Source organism: Haplochromis burtoni, unplaced genomic scaffold, assembly GCF_018398535.1.
Source record: "Haplochromis burtoni strain Fernald_Lab_line unplaced genomic scaffold, NCSU_Asbu1 Contig_241, whole genome shotgun sequence".
Classification (NCBI taxonomy): domain Eukaryota; kingdom Metazoa; phylum Chordata; class Actinopteri; order Cichliformes; family Cichlidae; genus Haplochromis; species Haplochromis burtoni.
This window is the reverse complement of record NW_024582602.1, coordinates 97,149-115,549: the sequence shown is the minus strand read 5'-3', so window position 1 is coordinate 115,549 and position 18,401 is coordinate 97,149. Positions and strand designations below refer to the sequence as shown.

At 39.4% G+C, this 18,401-nt stretch overlaps 1 protein-coding gene across 1 annotated transcript; it reads left to right on the top strand.

Annotated features, from left to right (window-relative positions):
• The first annotated feature begins 1,009 nt into the window (after positions 1-1,009).
• On the top strand, positions 1,010-18,131 carry sult4a1 (sulfotransferase family 4A, member 1). Its single transcript, XM_005949015.3, has 7 exons — positions 1,010-1,374; positions 5,731-5,861; positions 8,159-8,239; positions 8,703-8,829; positions 8,944-9,038; positions 10,282-10,420; positions 15,119-18,131. The coding sequence occupies exons 1-7, from the start codon at positions 1,206-1,208 to the stop codon at positions 15,229-15,231; spliced, it is 855 nt and encodes a 284-aa protein (XP_005949077.2). The 5' UTR covers positions 1,010-1,205; the 3' UTR covers positions 15,232-18,131.
• Positions 18,132-18,401: the final 270 nt, after the last annotated feature.

The window sequence follows — 18,401 nt, the reverse complement described above, 5'->3', positions numbered from 1 at the left end:
TGTCGTAAGTAATTTGAGTCTTCCTATTACCGAGTTAGTACAAAGGCAGCACGGGTTACTGACGCTTGTCACATGAGCCAATCCATCCAATCAGTAGAAAGGTTTGACTCCGAGACGTCACAACACCTCTTGAAAAAAGGTGACAACAAAGTACAAGTTAAAAAAGACAATGGGCAACATTAACAGTATATGAAAGTTCTTGCTTTAAAATCATTTCACTGTGTTTTAGGCTTCGTTTTTATTGATAAAATGTTTTTGAAGATAAATCCACAATGGTAACATAACATGAAAAGATATAGAACTAAAAGATTGAAATGTCTTATCTGTTCTTTGCGGGAATAAAACTGACAGATGAAGTGTGAATGCATGTTTCACAAAGGGCTAGACATTTCTTTTTTGACTTTATTTTCCAAAAAATTTTTTTATTTCTTTTTTATTTTTATTTTTTAGAAATGTAAGAAAATTTCAAACTAAAATGCCACGTTTAAATAATTTAGTAGTTTCTAGAAATCACTTTACCAGCTGTAACACCTTTCAGTCTTATTATGTAAGACTCCACAGGCTTTGCACACCTGCATCTAAGCAGTTAATCCTATTCTTCCTGATAGATCCAATCAAGCTCTGCCATATTAGATGGAAATTATCTATAACCTGCTATCATCAGGTCCTATTTAACCACACAGATTGAATAACTTTATCATGCAATAACTCCAGAAGTGTTCTGGTTGTTTGCTTTAGGTCGTTGTCTTGCTGAGAGGGGTGCTAGTGCACCAGTCTCAGGTCACTGCGCTCTGGAGCAGGTTTTCTTTTTTGTGTTTGGCTCCATGCAATCTGTACCCGAAGTCATGCTGTATCAACACAACATGCAGTCATCATCACCAGCCTCATAGCCCAATAGTTCTGTTTTGTCTGTGGAACGAGTTTGCTTCTGCAGGGCGCGCGCATCCTTGTGCCTGCTGAGTGGTCCTGATGCTGGTCTCATGCACGCGTATTACATCACTTCTCTGTTGCGCCATTGGCTGAGGGTCAACTCCACCGCCCTCCGCCGCGAGCCACAGCATCCCGACGCAAAGCAGCGCTGTTTCAAGCAACCTCGTCACGGTCATCATCTTCTTACCTTTAAATACATCAAACCACACGTACACAAAGCTGTTCACGTGGGTGTGCGCGTTTTCTTTTTCTTGCACTGGCGGCTCGTTTCGACGATGGCCGAGAGCGAGGCAGATACGCCGAGCACGCCGATTGAGTTTGAGAGCAAATACTTCGAGTTTGATGGAGTGCGGCTGCCGCCCTTCTGCAGGGGAAAGATGGAGGAAATCGCCAACTTCTCCCTTAGAAGTAGCGACATATGGATTGTGACGTACCCAAAGTCAGGTAAACGAGCCACCACACCACCCTGTGCACGAGTGTCTTCGTGCCTTCGCATTTCTTGCTGCTCGCTACTGCAGCAGTTTCTGCAGGCCTCTCTTGTTATTATCAAAGTTTAACAACACGAATAAAACACGATTGCACAGGTAGCCCGTATCTAGTATCAGTCACAGGGTTCATTTTGCGTAGCACGCAGGTATCACGGTATCGTGAGAGTTGCAAATCCGTTCACTTTATTGCAGTGGGTGGATGACGATATCTGTTTATGATGCTTGTGCAGTAGAACTACTTTTTATAGGCCTCTATCAAGCATGTACACGTAGCATCAGCAGCCCGTACTTCATAATCAAATATCAGCAAATAAATGAGTCAGACTGATTAGATCGATTAATGGCTGGCTGAAACACATCAGTGCAGCCTCCACAACTACTGTGGCCTTCATCATCCACCTCACTCGCATGAGCACTTCTAGAAGTTGGTGTTTACATCTATCCCCAGAGTGTCTTTGCGCAGCGCTGCTGCATGCGTCGTGCCCTGCTGTGCGCTGGGTGGGTCCGGTCATGTGACAGGTGGTGGGCAGCTGGAGCAGTGCTTGCAGAAGGCCAGAAGGAGTTTGAATATTCAGAGTTTAGTTGCATTTCTATGTAGCACAGCAGAGGAAAGCAACCCAAAGGACGGGGTGGTGACCATCGGGGATGTTTTGAAAGTTTTTGGCACAGGGTGGTTGACGGGGCCCAAAGGAATCAGAATATCTGATCATAAAAGCATTTGCCAATGAAGCAGAACCTTTGAGGAAAAATCGAATTTTACTTATTATTAAAACGGTTTTATAAGCAAAATATAGTTATACTACTATACACTATATACTATACTATACTATACTATACTATACTATACTATACTATACTATACTATACTATACTATACTATACTATAATATATACTTTGGGATCATAACTGTTGCTTTATTACAGCTTCATTAAAGTGTGTGTAAAACATCACATTTTAATGTTGTTGTCCATAAGACTTACTTACATAAAGATAATTAGCTTTAGCTATAAAAATATAGTCCATTCTAAAAATAGAAAAATGTAATAATGTACGATTAACGGTACTCTAGACCAATGACATATTAAAAGGGGTGGTTTTCATTTAGTTTTGCCTCTTTAACCACCCTGTATGCACCTACAGTGTACATCTGGATAGATGCATGCATAGAAGAGCATTACAGATAGCTGTAAGCCACAGAGGCACTTGAGAGGAGCACATATCTTCTCAGATCTTGCCACTGCACTATTTTGTTCAATGTCAAACATTTTTTGATCCAGTGTGCTGTCAAGACAAAAAACACTGGTATTGCACATTAAAGTTCTTTATACATTTCTTTAAAAAAAACAAACAGTCACAGGAACACTTCAGAAGAACTCTACAAATTCAGCACAGCATCATTAAATTAGTTTATTTGTTACTGCCTATTATACAGTGATAATGACTCAGAAGTTACAAATACACCCAACAACCCAACACACTCACTTAGAACTGAAGCACAGACTCAGAAATCTCCAGAGAACGCTGGTGTGATTTCAAAGTAGTGATTTTTTCCCCTGGATTAGAGCCAGTGACATTTGATAAGGTCACCAGAGCTAAAATTATTGGGAACAGCAGTCACAGATGCCAAGAATGATCCCTTTCATAAGTTTATCACAGCAGGATCAGGAATGATCCGTCACATTTGTACACCAAAACAGTGCATGTTTGAGCAGAACTTGGTGTCCTTGGCACGCAGCTGGTCTCCTGAGGTTCTCTGCAATATTCTGCAAATATTCATTTTAACCAGTTACAACTTTGTGCATCCAAGCAATCTTTGTTTTTAAGCTTAAACAAGCTTTATATATCTGTAGTCTTTTGGTGCATAGGAGAAAGAAAGCACATGTCAGGCCACATGGCTGGGATGCTGCAGAGCTATGATGCCATTGGCTTACATGTGATCATCTTAGCCAATAGGATTAGCAGCACTCCATAAACCAAAGGGAGGGGGTGAGCGATATGATATTACTTAGGTCTGTTTCATATGTCATACTGTATACTTGCACATCCTTGAAGTTAGTGGAATCAGGAGGTCTGGCTCCACAAACATATTGAACTTTTATCAGGGATTTTGTTTCCCCTTTTTAAACCACAACTGTCTTTAAGCCATGACTGTTCATTTTCCTTAAAACATGCGTTAGGTAACTTTAGGCAAAAATTCTAAACACATGGTCAAAGGAGTTAGAAAGACTGGAAAACAGCAGAGTTTGAAAGAGGTGAGCTGGGAGAGTCTGCAATGTGCTCCTGAGTATCCTGCAGCTTTATGCTCCATCCATTTAGAAACTCTGTCAGTTTGTGCTACACTGATTTGGTCTTTCTTTATTTAATCTGTCTCTAGCATTTCCATCAGCTTTATGGGAATCCAGTATCAAAGTCTCATATTAAACATATGATGAGTGAAATTTCCAAACATAATATCCATATGCTAACCATACGTTCCATATGTTCACTTATAATCAAGTGAAGAATTTGAAATAAAGATAAGGACTTTAATTCTTTACTAGGAAGGAAGTATGAAATATGCATTGTGATGTATTTAAATTAAAACCTGCTACTGATCTGGATCAAAATTTAACAAAAATGCATCCAGAAAAAAGAAACAGATATAATATCAAACATAATATAGCACAAACTCAGCACAATGCATCCTGGCAGTAAATCTTATATCACTGGAGAGCCTGTTTATTTCCCTCAAAATCGTGCAACATTTGCAAGGAAAATGCAAAGTTGAGTATGTGAGTTGCACCTATGAAAAACTTGTCAAATCTTCTCTGGCAATGACAAACAGTTTATTCTGCTTTTGACTCTTGTTTTAAGCTTCTGGTACCCCAGGTACAGACAATAAGATGCCCGATAGGCGCCTGTGAGCATGAAGTATTTGCTCCAAGCAGTTTCTAATGTTTCAGTCACAGCAGCTATGTGACTGAAACATTAAGCACTTGTAAAATTAGGCTGCTTACATGCTCAACCTTTAAACACATTGTACTAGAAACATAATCTGGTAACCCGTCCTGGTTACCAGTTATCACAGCATGACAGAATGACATCATATTGAATGAGGATCCAGTTTGAAAATGAACTCATTGCCATTGCTGCTGCTGCAATCCGGACACATGATGGGCTCCGGTTTTCATCTTTCACCAAGACTTACTGTTTCATTTAACAAAATCAGTTTATATTATTTTATATTGTTTAATGTGTCATGATCTGCATTCAAGCTTAGGCTGATTTATACACTCCGTGCAGGCAAATTAATGCTTTCCATAAAAACGAGTTCTTTATGATTTTTTTGCAGAATCTCTAGGATTTTTGATAAATTATTTTCATTCTTTGTTGTTAAATTAGATGAAAAAAGTGATTCTTTTGTACTTACAGAAAAAAGAGATTTTCAAAATGACCCCAAACTGTTGTGCAATTGAATATGTGTAAAAATCATCCATCATTTGAATCTCAGAGTTATTATGAGAACAGTGTTCTCTGTTAATCTTTGTATCCCAGGCCCCTAGCAGAGGTTTTTTAAACTTTTAGTTGTAAGCCGCAAATGATTTTTTTCATCTATCAAATACAACTGAACCCTTTAAGGAGTGAAACACACTACATAACTGCTGCTAATGGGTTATAAAAATGTTCTTTTAGAACGAGAAAGCTTTTACTGAAAAACTTTCTTATGCAATTTATTCGGTTTCAAAGCCAGTATGTGGCTAACTTCACTTAATTTTTCTCTAAGTGAGAGTAGTCAGTCTTATTCATATCACTCTGTAATGTAGAACACTGGCAAGCCTTTAAGTTATTAAGAAACAAGCTGGGATGAATTGATTGCATTGTGTTAGAATGCTGACTTTTTCCATTGCTTAACAGAGAGGCGTCCTTCAAGTTTCACATGGTGTGATCTGCATCTGTGAGCCAAACTGCCCATAAATCTTTGGACTGGCAACAAATAAGACATTAATAATGTGAGAATGGTAATGTTTTGTAACTAGTGATTAAATGGTTACAATGTAATTGATTAGGGTGACTGAAAAAGTGGAAACAGTAAATAATTTCTTCCAAGATGTCTTTTAGTGACGCACACACTTTTACTTGTGACTCATTGAGTTCCCATGGACAAATTAAGGCCTCAAAGAGTGTTTGGGTGTTCTGTGCTGCAGTACAATAGTTCAATGGTTAGTTTGTATTAATCCAAGCTCATCAGCTGTGGATCCAGCAACTTTCACTGTTTCATGCTGCAGTTTGACTTTTGTCATTGTCCCCTGATTGTCTTTTCTGTCATTGCAGGCACCAGTCTACTTCAGGAAGTTGTGTATCTAGTGAGTCAGGGAGCAGACCCTGATGAGATTGGCCTTATGAACATTGATGAACAGCTGCCTGTTTTAGAATACCCACAACCTGGGCTGGACATCATACAGGTAGAGTGAGTCACTGACATCACAGTAGCAGACACTCAGCACCATAACCAATTTAGAACTAAGGCAGCAGGTGAGATTAAATTATCCGATCTGGTAAAACAATGCAAAATCTAGCCTGCTAACTTAGCCTTCCACTGTAGCCATGTTAATGGGTAACTGGTTCAAGACTTACTGTCATAAGTCTTGCTTATAAATGCAGATAATTTAGAAAAGGTAATAAAAAGCAAAGTCATCAAAAGTTTGAATATTACATTTCCCACTTTTACCTCCCAGATATACTCTTTATTTGCATTAACTGAGCTGAGACTACAAATGGAAACTTGAAAGTTAAAAATCTTGTCCCCTGGATATAGATTCCTCACAGGCATATATCTGTTTATTCCTATAGATTTAGGAATGAATAATTGTGTGGATTACATTATGACAACATTAAAACGAACTAACTGCTGATTTAGATCAGCCCGTTCTCACTCCCGAAGCGTAACATCCTGACGATTTGTCACGTCCCACGGCGTTCCTGAGGAACGCGAAAGGCGACCTTCAGCGTTCTTAAGGTAAGCGCCGGGTTATGGGTGAAATACAGTAGAATGACGGTCCCACGGTAAAAGACGTTCCAGCCACGTATTCCAGCTCTAACCATAACCTTATCCCTAACCTTAACCAGCGCTGTAATGACGTGAAATAGTGTTTTCCAAAGCGATTTGAGGAAAATGAACGAACATGTGTGGATGGATTCCAAATGGTTCTCACATTTCCTCATTTTTCCGATCTCGTCATTTGTTCACACTGGATCAGAAACATAGGCTACGTTCACACTGCAGGTCTTGATGCTCAATTCCAATGCTTTGATCAAATCTGATTTTTTTGTCTGCTCGTTCACACTACAAATAAAATGTGACAGCAAACGTGCTCTAGTGTGAACCCTCAAAGCAGCCGCATGCGCAAAAGAAGACGTCACACACAACGCGCTCTGTTTAGACCCAGAGCAAACAGCATTGTGTGACTGATGGCCTTAATATAAAGACTTGTTTCGGACTTTACGTTTCCCAATTTTGCTTTAAGTTAAAGTTATTTTGTTATTTACATTTGGCCTAATAATGATCCTTGTTGCTGTTTTAGAGGAGCGGTGTTGTAAAGTATTCAATTCAATTCATTTCAATTCAATTTTATTTATATAGCGCCAAATCACAAGCACTTTGGCGACAGTGGGAAGGAAAAATTCCCTTTTAACAGGAAGAAACCTCCAGCAGAACCAGGCTCAGGGAGGGGCGGGGCCATCTGCTGCGACCGGTTGGGGTGAGAGAAGGAAGACAGGATAAAGACATGCTGTGGAAGAGAGACAGAGGTTAATAACAGATATGATTCAATGCAGAGAGGTCTGTTAACACATAGTGAGTGAGGAAGGTGACTGGAAAGGAAAAACTCAATGCATCATGGGAATCCCCGGCAGCCTACACCTATTGCAGCATAACTAAGGGAGGATTCAGGGTCACCTGGTCCAGCCCTAACTATATGCTTTAGCAAAAAGGAAAGTTTTAAGCCTAATCTTAAAAGTAGAGATAGTGTCTGTCTCCTGAATCCAAACTGGAAGCTGGTTCCACAGAAGAGGGGCCTGAAAACTGAAGGCTCTGCCTCCCATTCTACTTTTAAATACTCTAGGAACAACAAGTAGGCCTGCAGAGCGAGAGCCAAGTGCTCTAATAGGGTGATATGGTACTACAAGGTCATTAAGATAAGATGGGGCCTGATTATTTAAGACCTTGTATGTGAGGAGCAGGATTTTGAATTCTGGATTTAACAGGAAGCCAATACAGGAGAAATCTGCTCTCTTTCTAGTCCCTGTCAGGACTCTTGTTGCAGCATTTTGGATCAGCTGAAGACTGAAGAATGTTTTTGGTCATATCGCCCTTCTCTACTCGGGAGTGAGAACGTGTTGTTTAGATCTATAACATAAGGAGATGCTGGTAGTGGTCTCTATGTTTGACCAGCACCATCAAACTGATGCTAATGCTGCAGTAAGGTTATTGTCTATCAGGTTGCTCTTTGGTTTGTTTTTGTTTCACCACCAGTAACAATGACCTCATCTGGTGTTAGTAAGATTTTTATTGGGGGAACTTTTGTAGGACCTCTTCCAGGGTCGTAAAATGTTATATGAGACACTCTATTAGCTAAAACTCAAACACTTCAGTCGTGTCAAAGCTGCAGATTTCTTGGACAAATGTCCAGAGTTGCACAAGTTTTCTGTAGGACATGATGGGAAAAGTTCAGTGCAGATTCACTGTGTTTGTCTTTCACAGGAGCTGTCGTCACCTCGTTTGATCAAAAGCCATCTTCCCTATCGATTCCTCCCTACAGCCATGCACAATGGAGAGGCTAAGGTTAGTTCTCTAAGAGGCTGAGTTCATCAAATCAACAAGTAAACAGGGAGATTCAGCAGTCATTTTTATTTCACTAAAACACAGAGGTAATATATCAACCTAGTATCACGACAAAAAGTCAAATAGACCGCTTTGCCTCATGTACATGCACGCAGGAGCTGCAGTAAAACATCAGATGGAGATATTCCATTTCAAGCCAACATGAAAATAATCACGGGAAAGTGTTCAGACATTACATGTAGATACATTTTAGCTGCCTAGCTTTATCGTTTCTGGCATTTAAGCACCCTGAAATGTACGTCACACGTCTTTTGCTCAATGCAGACTTTAAATATATTATCTCCCACTGCTGGTAATGCAACTTCTGTCCACGGTGGACCAGCGTGTCTGTTACACGCCTTGCTGTGATACTGGGTTAAATCTATACTTCCTGTTTACAGCGAGTACTGTTGCCCTCTTCCAGGTGATCTACATGGCTCGAAACCCTAAGGATTTGGTGGTATCCTACTACCAGTTTCACCGCTCTCTCAGGACCATGAGCTACCGGGGAACCTTCCAGGAATTCTGCCGGCGCTTCATGAATGATAAACGTGAGTATATAGATTAATAGAAGATTTGGACATTTCATGTAATCCACTCCATAGAAGCCCTGTCCTGTTTTGTCGAGTCCCTGTATCTCACTGATTGATACTTTTCCTTTATAGTGGGATATGGTTCCTGGTTTGAACATGTTCAGGAATTTTGGGAACACCGGATGGATTCTAATGTCCTTTTCTTGAAATACGAAGACATGTACAAGGTAATATCACAACTGTTTTGTGGGCCCTTTTAGCATCTTATTGCTAGTTCATGGAAACTTACACCCAGCTGTCTGTCCCTGACAGATGACTTTACTGAATTTTGTGTGCAACGTAGGCAGTAAATTAGGGGGAAATTGCTCCTATGGTGCCTAGATTTTCTGAGCAGGCATTCTGGCCTTGAACATACCCATATGGAAAAGAAATAGTAAAAACTTACATGATTCACTCATGAAAGCGGCCACTTTCTCATTACTTTCATATATTGTTTTAGTAAGTATCCAAAACATACAAGTTTCATTATATAATTTTTCAAGGGATCTTATATCTGTTTTCACTCTTGTATGCTTTTCATTCAAGTTTCACACAAGACCGATACAAACTTTATAAGATTTATATATATCTTTTCCATATGGGTAGTTTTTGCCCTCTTAGTAGTTTGACTAAGGAACTCAATAGGATAAAAATCAAGAAGCATTGAATATTTCCAACTAAGCCAAAAATCTATTTTAATAGAAATGTGTTTATATAATATGTTTTTGATATTTCACATTAATTTGTTATCTATTTGACATTTATGCTCTTTTTTTATGCTCTATGGGCGTTAAACTTACCAGCCTGTATCAACGCATAAGGGCATAGACAACATCAGAGGTTCAAGGCACCAGCTACTGATTGATAAAACAGTACGTCAGGACTCTAAGATCAGGCAGACCAATCTTAGAAGACACACAGGATAGCTGCAAGTACCAAGTATCCAAATACATTTCTACCGTTCATCAGGCACCCAGCTGGAGTAGTAATCTGAACGAGTTCAATGTCACTGATGTCACAATATGAAAACTTTTCACGATGCATGGAGGCTCAACCTTCAGCACACCGAGGGTATGCGGGCAACAGAAAGAGGGAGAGGGAGGATTAATGCGTGTCAAATCCAGGAGGAAACACAAGCATCCATGAATACATCAGAAAGCTGCTCCAAGAATCCCTTTGGAAGAATCATTTTGCTATATATGCAGTTATTTTCCTTAATTGATTACAATTGTAGGAACAATTGTATTGTTCGTAGTTATTGTTCCCCTATCACCAAGACCGCGTACAGTAAACGTAGGGTAACTGTGTGTTTTCTCTAGCCATGATTAAGAAAGCAGAATCACGCATTAGCGTTATTTTAACAACAAAACATTTTCTCTGTGTTTGTTTGTTACATTTGCTTTCATAGATTTTTCTTCCTCTGCTCTTCAGGATCTGGGGACATTAGTGGAACAACTGGCACGTTTCCTGGGTGTCTCCTGTGACAAGGCTCAGCTGGAAGGCATGGTGGAGAGCTGCAACCAGCTCATTGAGCAGTGCTGCAACTCAGAGGCACTGTCCATGTGCAGAGGTGAGTGGGAGAGGAAAGCTCAGTTATTTTGTTCTGGGCACAGACAGCATAAAACATGCACATACCGACTGAGACATCAGCCATTGGTTTAGGACTCTACACTCTGAGTAGAGGGAGCAGTGCTAATTTAAGAGCTAACACTAGTTAGCTATATTCACAAGTTGTCTCCATAAACTGTATGGGTGCAACAAAAACCCCCACAAATAGTTACAGACTAATAAAGCAATTGAATGCACCCACCAAAACTGCAACACAATCTTCACACAGAAAGCCATAATTAGTCAAATCATGCAAACACAGTGAAGACGCCCATCTTAGCAGACGCCCATCAGAACCAGCTACAGACACTCATTAATCAAGGCCACTAACTCAAATATCCAGGTGGATGTAATTCAGGTAAGGTTCTTATAAAGAGGGGATCTTATCTATCGGCAAGTAAAGGGAACTGCAGTTTTTGTGATTTCCATGTTCATTTTACAGGTCTGGAGGTTGTTCATTGAGTCTTCTGAATAGGCAGTTTAACTGTATGTATGGTGATTACCTGCATAGATATGATGCAATATGTTAGTTGATTAATCAGGAGAAAATGAAATGTGTCTGATGTTATATTTTTATCTATTATTTGTATTATTTTGAACTATTTTCCAAGTGGGGCTAAGGGTAACACATAAATACCAATATAAAAACAGGACATGCTGGTTTACAAAATCCAAGCACAGAGCAGGCAGCTGTAATATGTCACCGCTAGTGGTGGCTGTGTAACATCTTAGAACAGGGGTCCACAGACTGTAGGCCAGAAGTGACCCACCAAAGGGTCCATTCCACCCCCACTGATATCTCTGTGAGTATGCAGAGGAATAGAGTGCAGGAATATCAGACTCTGCTGTTAAGATTGGTGCTGCTGCTCTGAGTTTGTGCATCTAAACCTAAAGCAATGCCTCCCGTTGTTTACATTATGTCTGTGTGTAGTATGAAGAGTAAAATATTACTGGAAAAATGAATGAACACAGAAGAACAAATTCAAACAAATGCTGCAAACAAGAAAGAGTACCAGGAAAACACAAATCTTACAGGACATTGCCCACTTTACATTTCCATGAATAAGTGCAAAAAATGAAGATTCTGGTAGAAGATTGGGTAAGCTCATCGTGGTAGGATTGCCAAATGCCCGAAGCAGTGGAGGAGAATGGAATATTATGCGTTGCTCACGTCAGTGAAAAGTCAATTATATAGCAGCTTCTCTTTCAAAATCACTGCCCTTTCATACTACTTAATGCTACTAAAGAAAGTAGCAGCTGGGTCAGATCTTTTTGGTCCTTTGCTGAGAGTTGTTAGTTTCTTACAGTGCTTACCTCCTTGTTAACTCTTGTGGTGATACTACAATATCGTGTAGTTCGATTTCTGTATGCTCCATGTAGGTGTATTCAAACTTTTTTGTTTATAGCAGTTTCATTGTTTTTCATTCTGTTCCCATTAAGAGATTAGCTGTTCCCATTAGCTGATAGAGGTCAGGATGCAAATAATCGAAGCTAATCATATTTGGGGTCAAATTCAATACAAACTAGTGCAGACAAACTCAGACAACAACTAAATCACTAACTATAACTCTCGACCGCTGCAAAGGAAATGTGTAGCATTGCAGATTACACATTTCCTAAAGTCAACCACACCATAAATTATTTAATGTACACTGAGCTTATAGACAACATTTTTTAAGGGGAGATAACTACATTGATTTGTGTTGGTTAGTTATTAATGTCCCTGGAGACGATAGTTATGTTGCAAGAGTTTGTGTATGCAGACCAGTCTTAGGTCACTGACCTGTAGTAAACAGAGCAAAGGCTTACCCATGCAAATTTACCTAATACTAATAATATCTCACAGCTGGACTAATAATCTGATACAAGCTAAATACATCCACGTCTAAGTTGTTCCTTATGTAAACTTTAATGACATTACAATGAGATTAGGACTTCATGAAGAGAAACACCTTTCTGTTTCAGGAGTTTAGATCATCACGCAGTGTCATAGTCAATACTTTACACTGCAGGTTAGCACAAGGCTACTTAACGTTAGCTTCTTAGTAATTCAGTCACTCAGAGCTCTTGGTGCATAATACTACTTTAACTCATGTAGTCAATGATTTATATCAGCGGTCTCCAACCTTTTTTGGCCACGGACCGGTTTATGCCCGACAATATTTTCATGGACCGGCCTTTAAGGTGTCGCGGATAAATACAACAAAACAAAACTAGTACCGGTACCGAAAAAAAGAAGATTTATTCATAACACACGTGAAAAGACCCAGGAAAACGAAGTAAACGATAAAAACGATAACAAAATAACGCTGAAAACCGATAAAAACCCTGAAAACCAAACATTTCACACCTGAGCCTCAACTCTCGCGGCCCGGTACCAAACGACTCCTAAACTCTGTGTCTAACACCTGCCCCTTGGTATGTGAAGACCTACTGTCAAGAAGAACTTTACACTTCTATGGGTGCAGCTTTGGAAATGCTGTTCACAAACACATAGCTGACTCTGTACTTCTTTGGACAAACCCTGAAAGCAGGTTTTTGATGTCATAAGAAAATTGTTGTTAAATGTGACCCTTGTTATCACAATGAGAGCTCTGATCACTCGCTTCATCTTTATTAACTTTACTGTATGAAACTCTCTTAAACTGACAACTGAAGTTATTAAGCTAACTGTGAATTTATTATTTAAAATGGGCTGATCGCTCCATCAGGTCTACACCTCTGATCAGTAAATGTTAACATACATGCTGCATGAGTTGAGAGGTGAATACTATGTTTAACTATGTTTAATTATTTATATACTGAGTTTTAAACGAGTGAATGTTAAATTGTTTGATTAATGCAAAGACAAGTTCTGTGAAAAATATATAAATTTGTGAAAAACCTTTTGACTGGAAGGATTATGAGCTTGGTTTATTAATGTGCCGATGTTAAGATAGTTAATTTAAAGGTTTGGTGTTTTCTCAATATGACCAAATATTAAGAATATGGTTTCAAAGAGAAACACACACTGGGCCTGCTAACAATGCTTATACTGGCATTTATATTTATACAACTATCATCAATAGATGTTTCTGGTTTGCCTCACACGCTATATAGTTTCATGGTGACATAGCAGCTAGTTAGTGTGTGCTTGTGGGTCAGTCAGTGCCTCCTATGACAGTTATAGGTGATAGCTACCAAGGCTCTGTGACAATCAATCACAGCAACTGTAACAAATTGCAGCTGGTAGGGAGATTCTCATTTTTTAATCAGCGGGTCGATGTAGTCACCAACTGATCTCCGGGTCTGTGTGACTGGGACGTAAGAATTTAACGCTTAACTTTATCAAAATGATCACAGAAGAAAACAAGATGATGTGATTCAACTGTAGGAATGACGATGGTTCGAATACAGAACCAAGTTATAGTTAAATTAGTTATGGCGTTAATTTAAATAGTTTTGGTTAAATTAAAAATGAGTTGTGCCAAGGTTACCTGCATGACATTTCATATTGCATGACTATGTGATTGAATATTTTTGGATTATTACATAATGCATTCTGATGAAAACATTATAGCACCAGTGTGTCTGACTCTGCCCTGCAGACTGTAGTTTAACACTGGAGTGTTGTGCAGGATGTGACTGCGTTTGTTTTGATTGAACCTTTCATGAGTTCCATGTACAGTCATATGAAAAAGAAAACTGTCAAATGATGATTTATTATCTATCAGAACTATTTTAGCAGCAGTAACTTGAAGTGTCCCCTGTTTTCTGTGTGACCTCCAGTCCCTTCAGTAGTTGAGGAAATCTGGCGTACTCCTTCATGTCATTGTTCAGTTCACTGAGGTTGGAGGAACTGTGTTTATGCATATCTATCTTAAGGTACTTCCACAATCGAGTTGAGCTCTGGACTTTGACTGGGCTATTGCAAGACCTTGACTCTTTTCTGTTCCAATCATTTTCATGTTGCATGACCCAGTTTTGGCCACGCTCTAGCTGTCGACCTTACATTTGACTCTAGAGTACTTTGGTATAGAGAAGTCTACACGGTGACTGCAACAAGTCCAGGTCCTGTAGCTGCAAAACAAACCCACTCATCACCTCTCCACTGCTATGCTTGAAGGATTTCCACTTGGTCTCTTCTGTCCAAAGGACGTTGTTCCAGATCTGTTGTCCTTTGTTCAGAGAAAGCTTTGCAAATGCGGTCAAGTTCATTTTAGAGAGAATAGGCTTTTTTCAAACAAGCCTTACTTGATCTGTCATTTTGTAATTGTGCTTTCTGAAGCTACTTAATTCCTACAGAAACAGTAAGGGTGCGCATAGTTTTTCACATGAGTGTACATGTGTTTTACATTTGTTTCCTTATTTGTTATCATTTTGGTTTATGTGTATATTTCGTTTTTTATGTTCACTTACAGTTTCTGTCATCTGTTTTTGTTCTATGTTTTTCCATCTGTTTTTTTCCTTGTAGTCTAAGGAAGGCTGGTGTTTGATCTGCTATAGGTTAGAGAGCTGACAGTCAGTCTGATCTGTCACATACACACTGCAACTGGTGAGTCACTGCCGTGCCGGGCTGCATTCAGTCTGCAGCAGAAATACGCTCAATAAGTTTTGGTGTTTTGAGCACAAATAAAGACGGTGCTTATTAAAATCCTTACTACGCTCCATTTCCCTGCAGGTCGTGTTGGTCTGTGGAAAGATATCTTCACCGTGTCTATGAATGAAAAGTTTGATGCAGTATACAGACAGAAGATGGGGAAGTCCGACTTGACCTTTGACTTCTGCCTGTGAGGAACGCCTGACCATCTCTCCGTATCGCCTCCCGACTCACTTATCTATGCTAGCTCATTTCCTGTCGAAACCCAAGCTCCTACATCTTCCCTCAGTCAATCTGAAGTTCAATAGTTCAACCTAACAGTGAGCTCTCACTAAAAGACTTTTCACATATGCAATCCCATGTCAGCAGAAATCAGAAGTCACACTGTTGTGGAGATTACCGAATTTTTTAAATCAATAGTTAAACCAAATCTCCCTCAGCCCCTACCTCCACTGCTGTGTGTGTTTATAGTATATATCGACTAGATTAGGGTCAGCCACTGAACTGAAGTCTTGGTGGGTGGATTCATAACAGGAATTTAACCTGTATGCAGATATTTGTGATGAAAAATGTTGGAAATGAACGAGGAAAGTTGTTATAGCTGTCCTCAAACATGCTAAGGACAACACTAACGATGTTGAGTCGGCACTAGTTGAAGGAAAAAAAACCATACTTTGAACCACCAACTGTTTGGCAGCATTATGGACACGACCTCAAGCTGTTGTCAAAGAGTTGTATGTTTACCATAAGTCCAGAATATTCAGGAGCCACAGTCATTTATCGCTGTGGCCATTTGACAAACATAAGCTCTGTTTTGTTCTCCGCTAAAATAACGATGAAAAATATCAGGTAGACGAATAGTGCTCGCCATCAACATGTAGGTAAGACTGTGTGAGGGCAGTCGATAGGCGCAGCAGCAGCGTATTTCTGGAAATGGGTTAGAAAAAAACAAAACGATGAGCTACAATGCTAAAAACGTCTTCATCGGGTTGTCGCTATGAGCCACAACTTTGAGATTACACAAAATGTTTTGACCAGTTGTTACTGTAAACATATTTACCACGCAGTCTGCCAGATCTTTTATTTGTGGTCTATATAAAATACCTTTATTTAAACAGGGAAGGCTTTGAGAGCAGGCTCTCTTTTACAAGGACCCCCTGGTTATGACACACATGAAAACATTTACTTTTAATCATTACATAAAAATAATATAAAGAAACCTCTTGAATTATGTATAAAATCATAACAGATAGAAACTGAATAAAACAAAAATAATATTGCATCAGAAAGAAGCAAGTATGATGCAAATATCCATAATCGATTTATTGCAGCATTTTCCTACATTGTTATTATTGTGATAAATTTAAGGGACTAAACAGTCTTGGTACCAAGTATAGTGTGAAGTTGAAATATAAGCAAGAAGACACATCCAATATTCCCATGAAGTTTGCCAATAAGAGCTCTGTAAATAAATGAAGTCCAGTGTTGTTCTCGTCTCACTGCCAGCAGCTGCTACCTTGCTTTCTTATATAAAGCATTGTAATGTTTTCTAAATCTGCTCCCAGATTTGAAACTGAGGGTGGAATGAGGCCGAGTCAGGGGAAAGCATATCGATGATTTCAACACGATTCAAAACAAATAAATCATTTGCTTTCTGCATCACTGGGAATACAAGCCTTAATTTATAGAACAATGTCAGCTTTTCTGTGAAAGACATTTTTATTCCACTAATATAATTTGAAAGCATAACTTGTCATTAAGGCAGAAATCTGGGTATTTCCAGCAGGTGTCCTGGTAAAAGTAGTAAAACTCACTACAGTGTAACTATTAACCATCCTCCTGATGTCAGCAAACATTTGGTGCGAGTTCAACAATTATTTTTAGATTAATTAACGTTTAAAACTGCTGGGCGATTAGAGGGCTCTGCTCTGCATCAGCTACAGATATTTGGACATGTCTGATGTGAGTGTGTATGAGATGTGGAGAGGGACAACTGTCTTATTAATCCTCAAACATGTCACCCGAGTACATCAGGGCCCCGTCAAATTCATTGACTGTGTCTAGAGCCACACAGTAGTGGTTGGGTCAGGTCTGGAAACATTGACATAAATGGATATTTATGCCATCAAATTCATCTAAAACAGCTTTTGTCACATAAAAGAATTGCAATACTGGATTTAAAGAAGTTATGTTATCTGCAGTTTAGCTGAAAGTAATGGAATGTCGCCCTCTGGCGGTCTAAATGGGGAGCTGCACTCACTTGCATATGTCGTGTTTTAAAGGCAGTTTTGGGCATCATAATTGATGTTGGGTCACCTGGGGGTGACCTGATGACAGAGCTGACACACCAGAGCTGAGCTGAAGCATAAGGATCATTTGGAGTGCATTATTTCTTTTTAAATTACTTTTAAGCTTTGACAAAAATCGGTGTTGGGGACACAGATCTGTTGGACTCATCGTAAATCCCTACTGCTAATCCCACGCATTTAATCTTATGCGTGGGGCCAGTTGTTGCAACATACGCACAAAATATAACCAGTTTCTTTTTTTCTCTACAAATAAGGGAACACAAAGGGAATCAAGCCTGTACCACCACAGTGGACAGTAAAATGTTTTTTTCTCAGAAATGTCAGGTTTAAGAGGGGTGGGCAGAATATTAACCCATAACCAGCACTAACTGTGTTCTGCTACTCAGTGTAGGGCAACAACAGCACCACTGTCTAACTGGAGTCAGACTGGAATCAACCTGAGCATCACTTCCACACAGTATAGCACCTTCTACTCCTTCTCATCCTCTGTTGCTGCAGTAGTTCATGCAGACTAGTCCCTGCGCTCTACCTGACACATGTGAATGTCTTTATTGTGTGGATGTACACTACAACCTCAGCACAACTCTGCACATTCGGTTTTTCATTGTTCTTATTTCCTACTGTAACACTGTTTACAACCATTGGCAAGGCTTTAGCAAGTCCAACTCCACCTATCTTTTTATTTGGGGTTTTTATACATGCCTGTCTCTGTTTCAGGACATCCTTTTATTGTATTTGACATGCTTTGCTTGCTGGTTTATTAATAAAGTAATGTCTTCATGTGATATCCGATGGATGGGGAGTCTTTCTTTTAATTGCTATAATGCAATTTATTAAAAAAAAGTTTAGTTTTAAAATACTGTTACTGGACAAATGGGGAATGAGAATCATTTACTCAGTTGTTTGCTCAGAAATCTTTGCTCTGAAAAAAGAGGCTGACCACAGACTTCTGGAAAGCACTGGGCTTCAGCACGTGAGGCACATTATTCCTAATGACTGCATTGAGCCTTTTAGGTTCTAAACTGACATTTTGTATATTTTAAGGTCAGCTGGTA

Coding starts and splice junctions, on each gene's coding strand:
- sult4a1 (XM_005949015.3), top strand. CDS start 1,206: ATGGCCGAGAGCGAGGCAGATACGCCGAGCACGCCGATTGAGTTTGAG. Junction 8,830..8,943: donor GCGCTTCATGAATGATAAAC/GTGAGTATATAG, acceptor TTTCCTTTATAG/TGGGATATGGTTCCTGGTTT. Junction 10,421..15,118: donor GGCACTGTCCATGTGCAGAG/GTGAGTGGGAGA, acceptor ATTTCCCTGCAG/GTCGTGTTGGTCTGTGGAAA.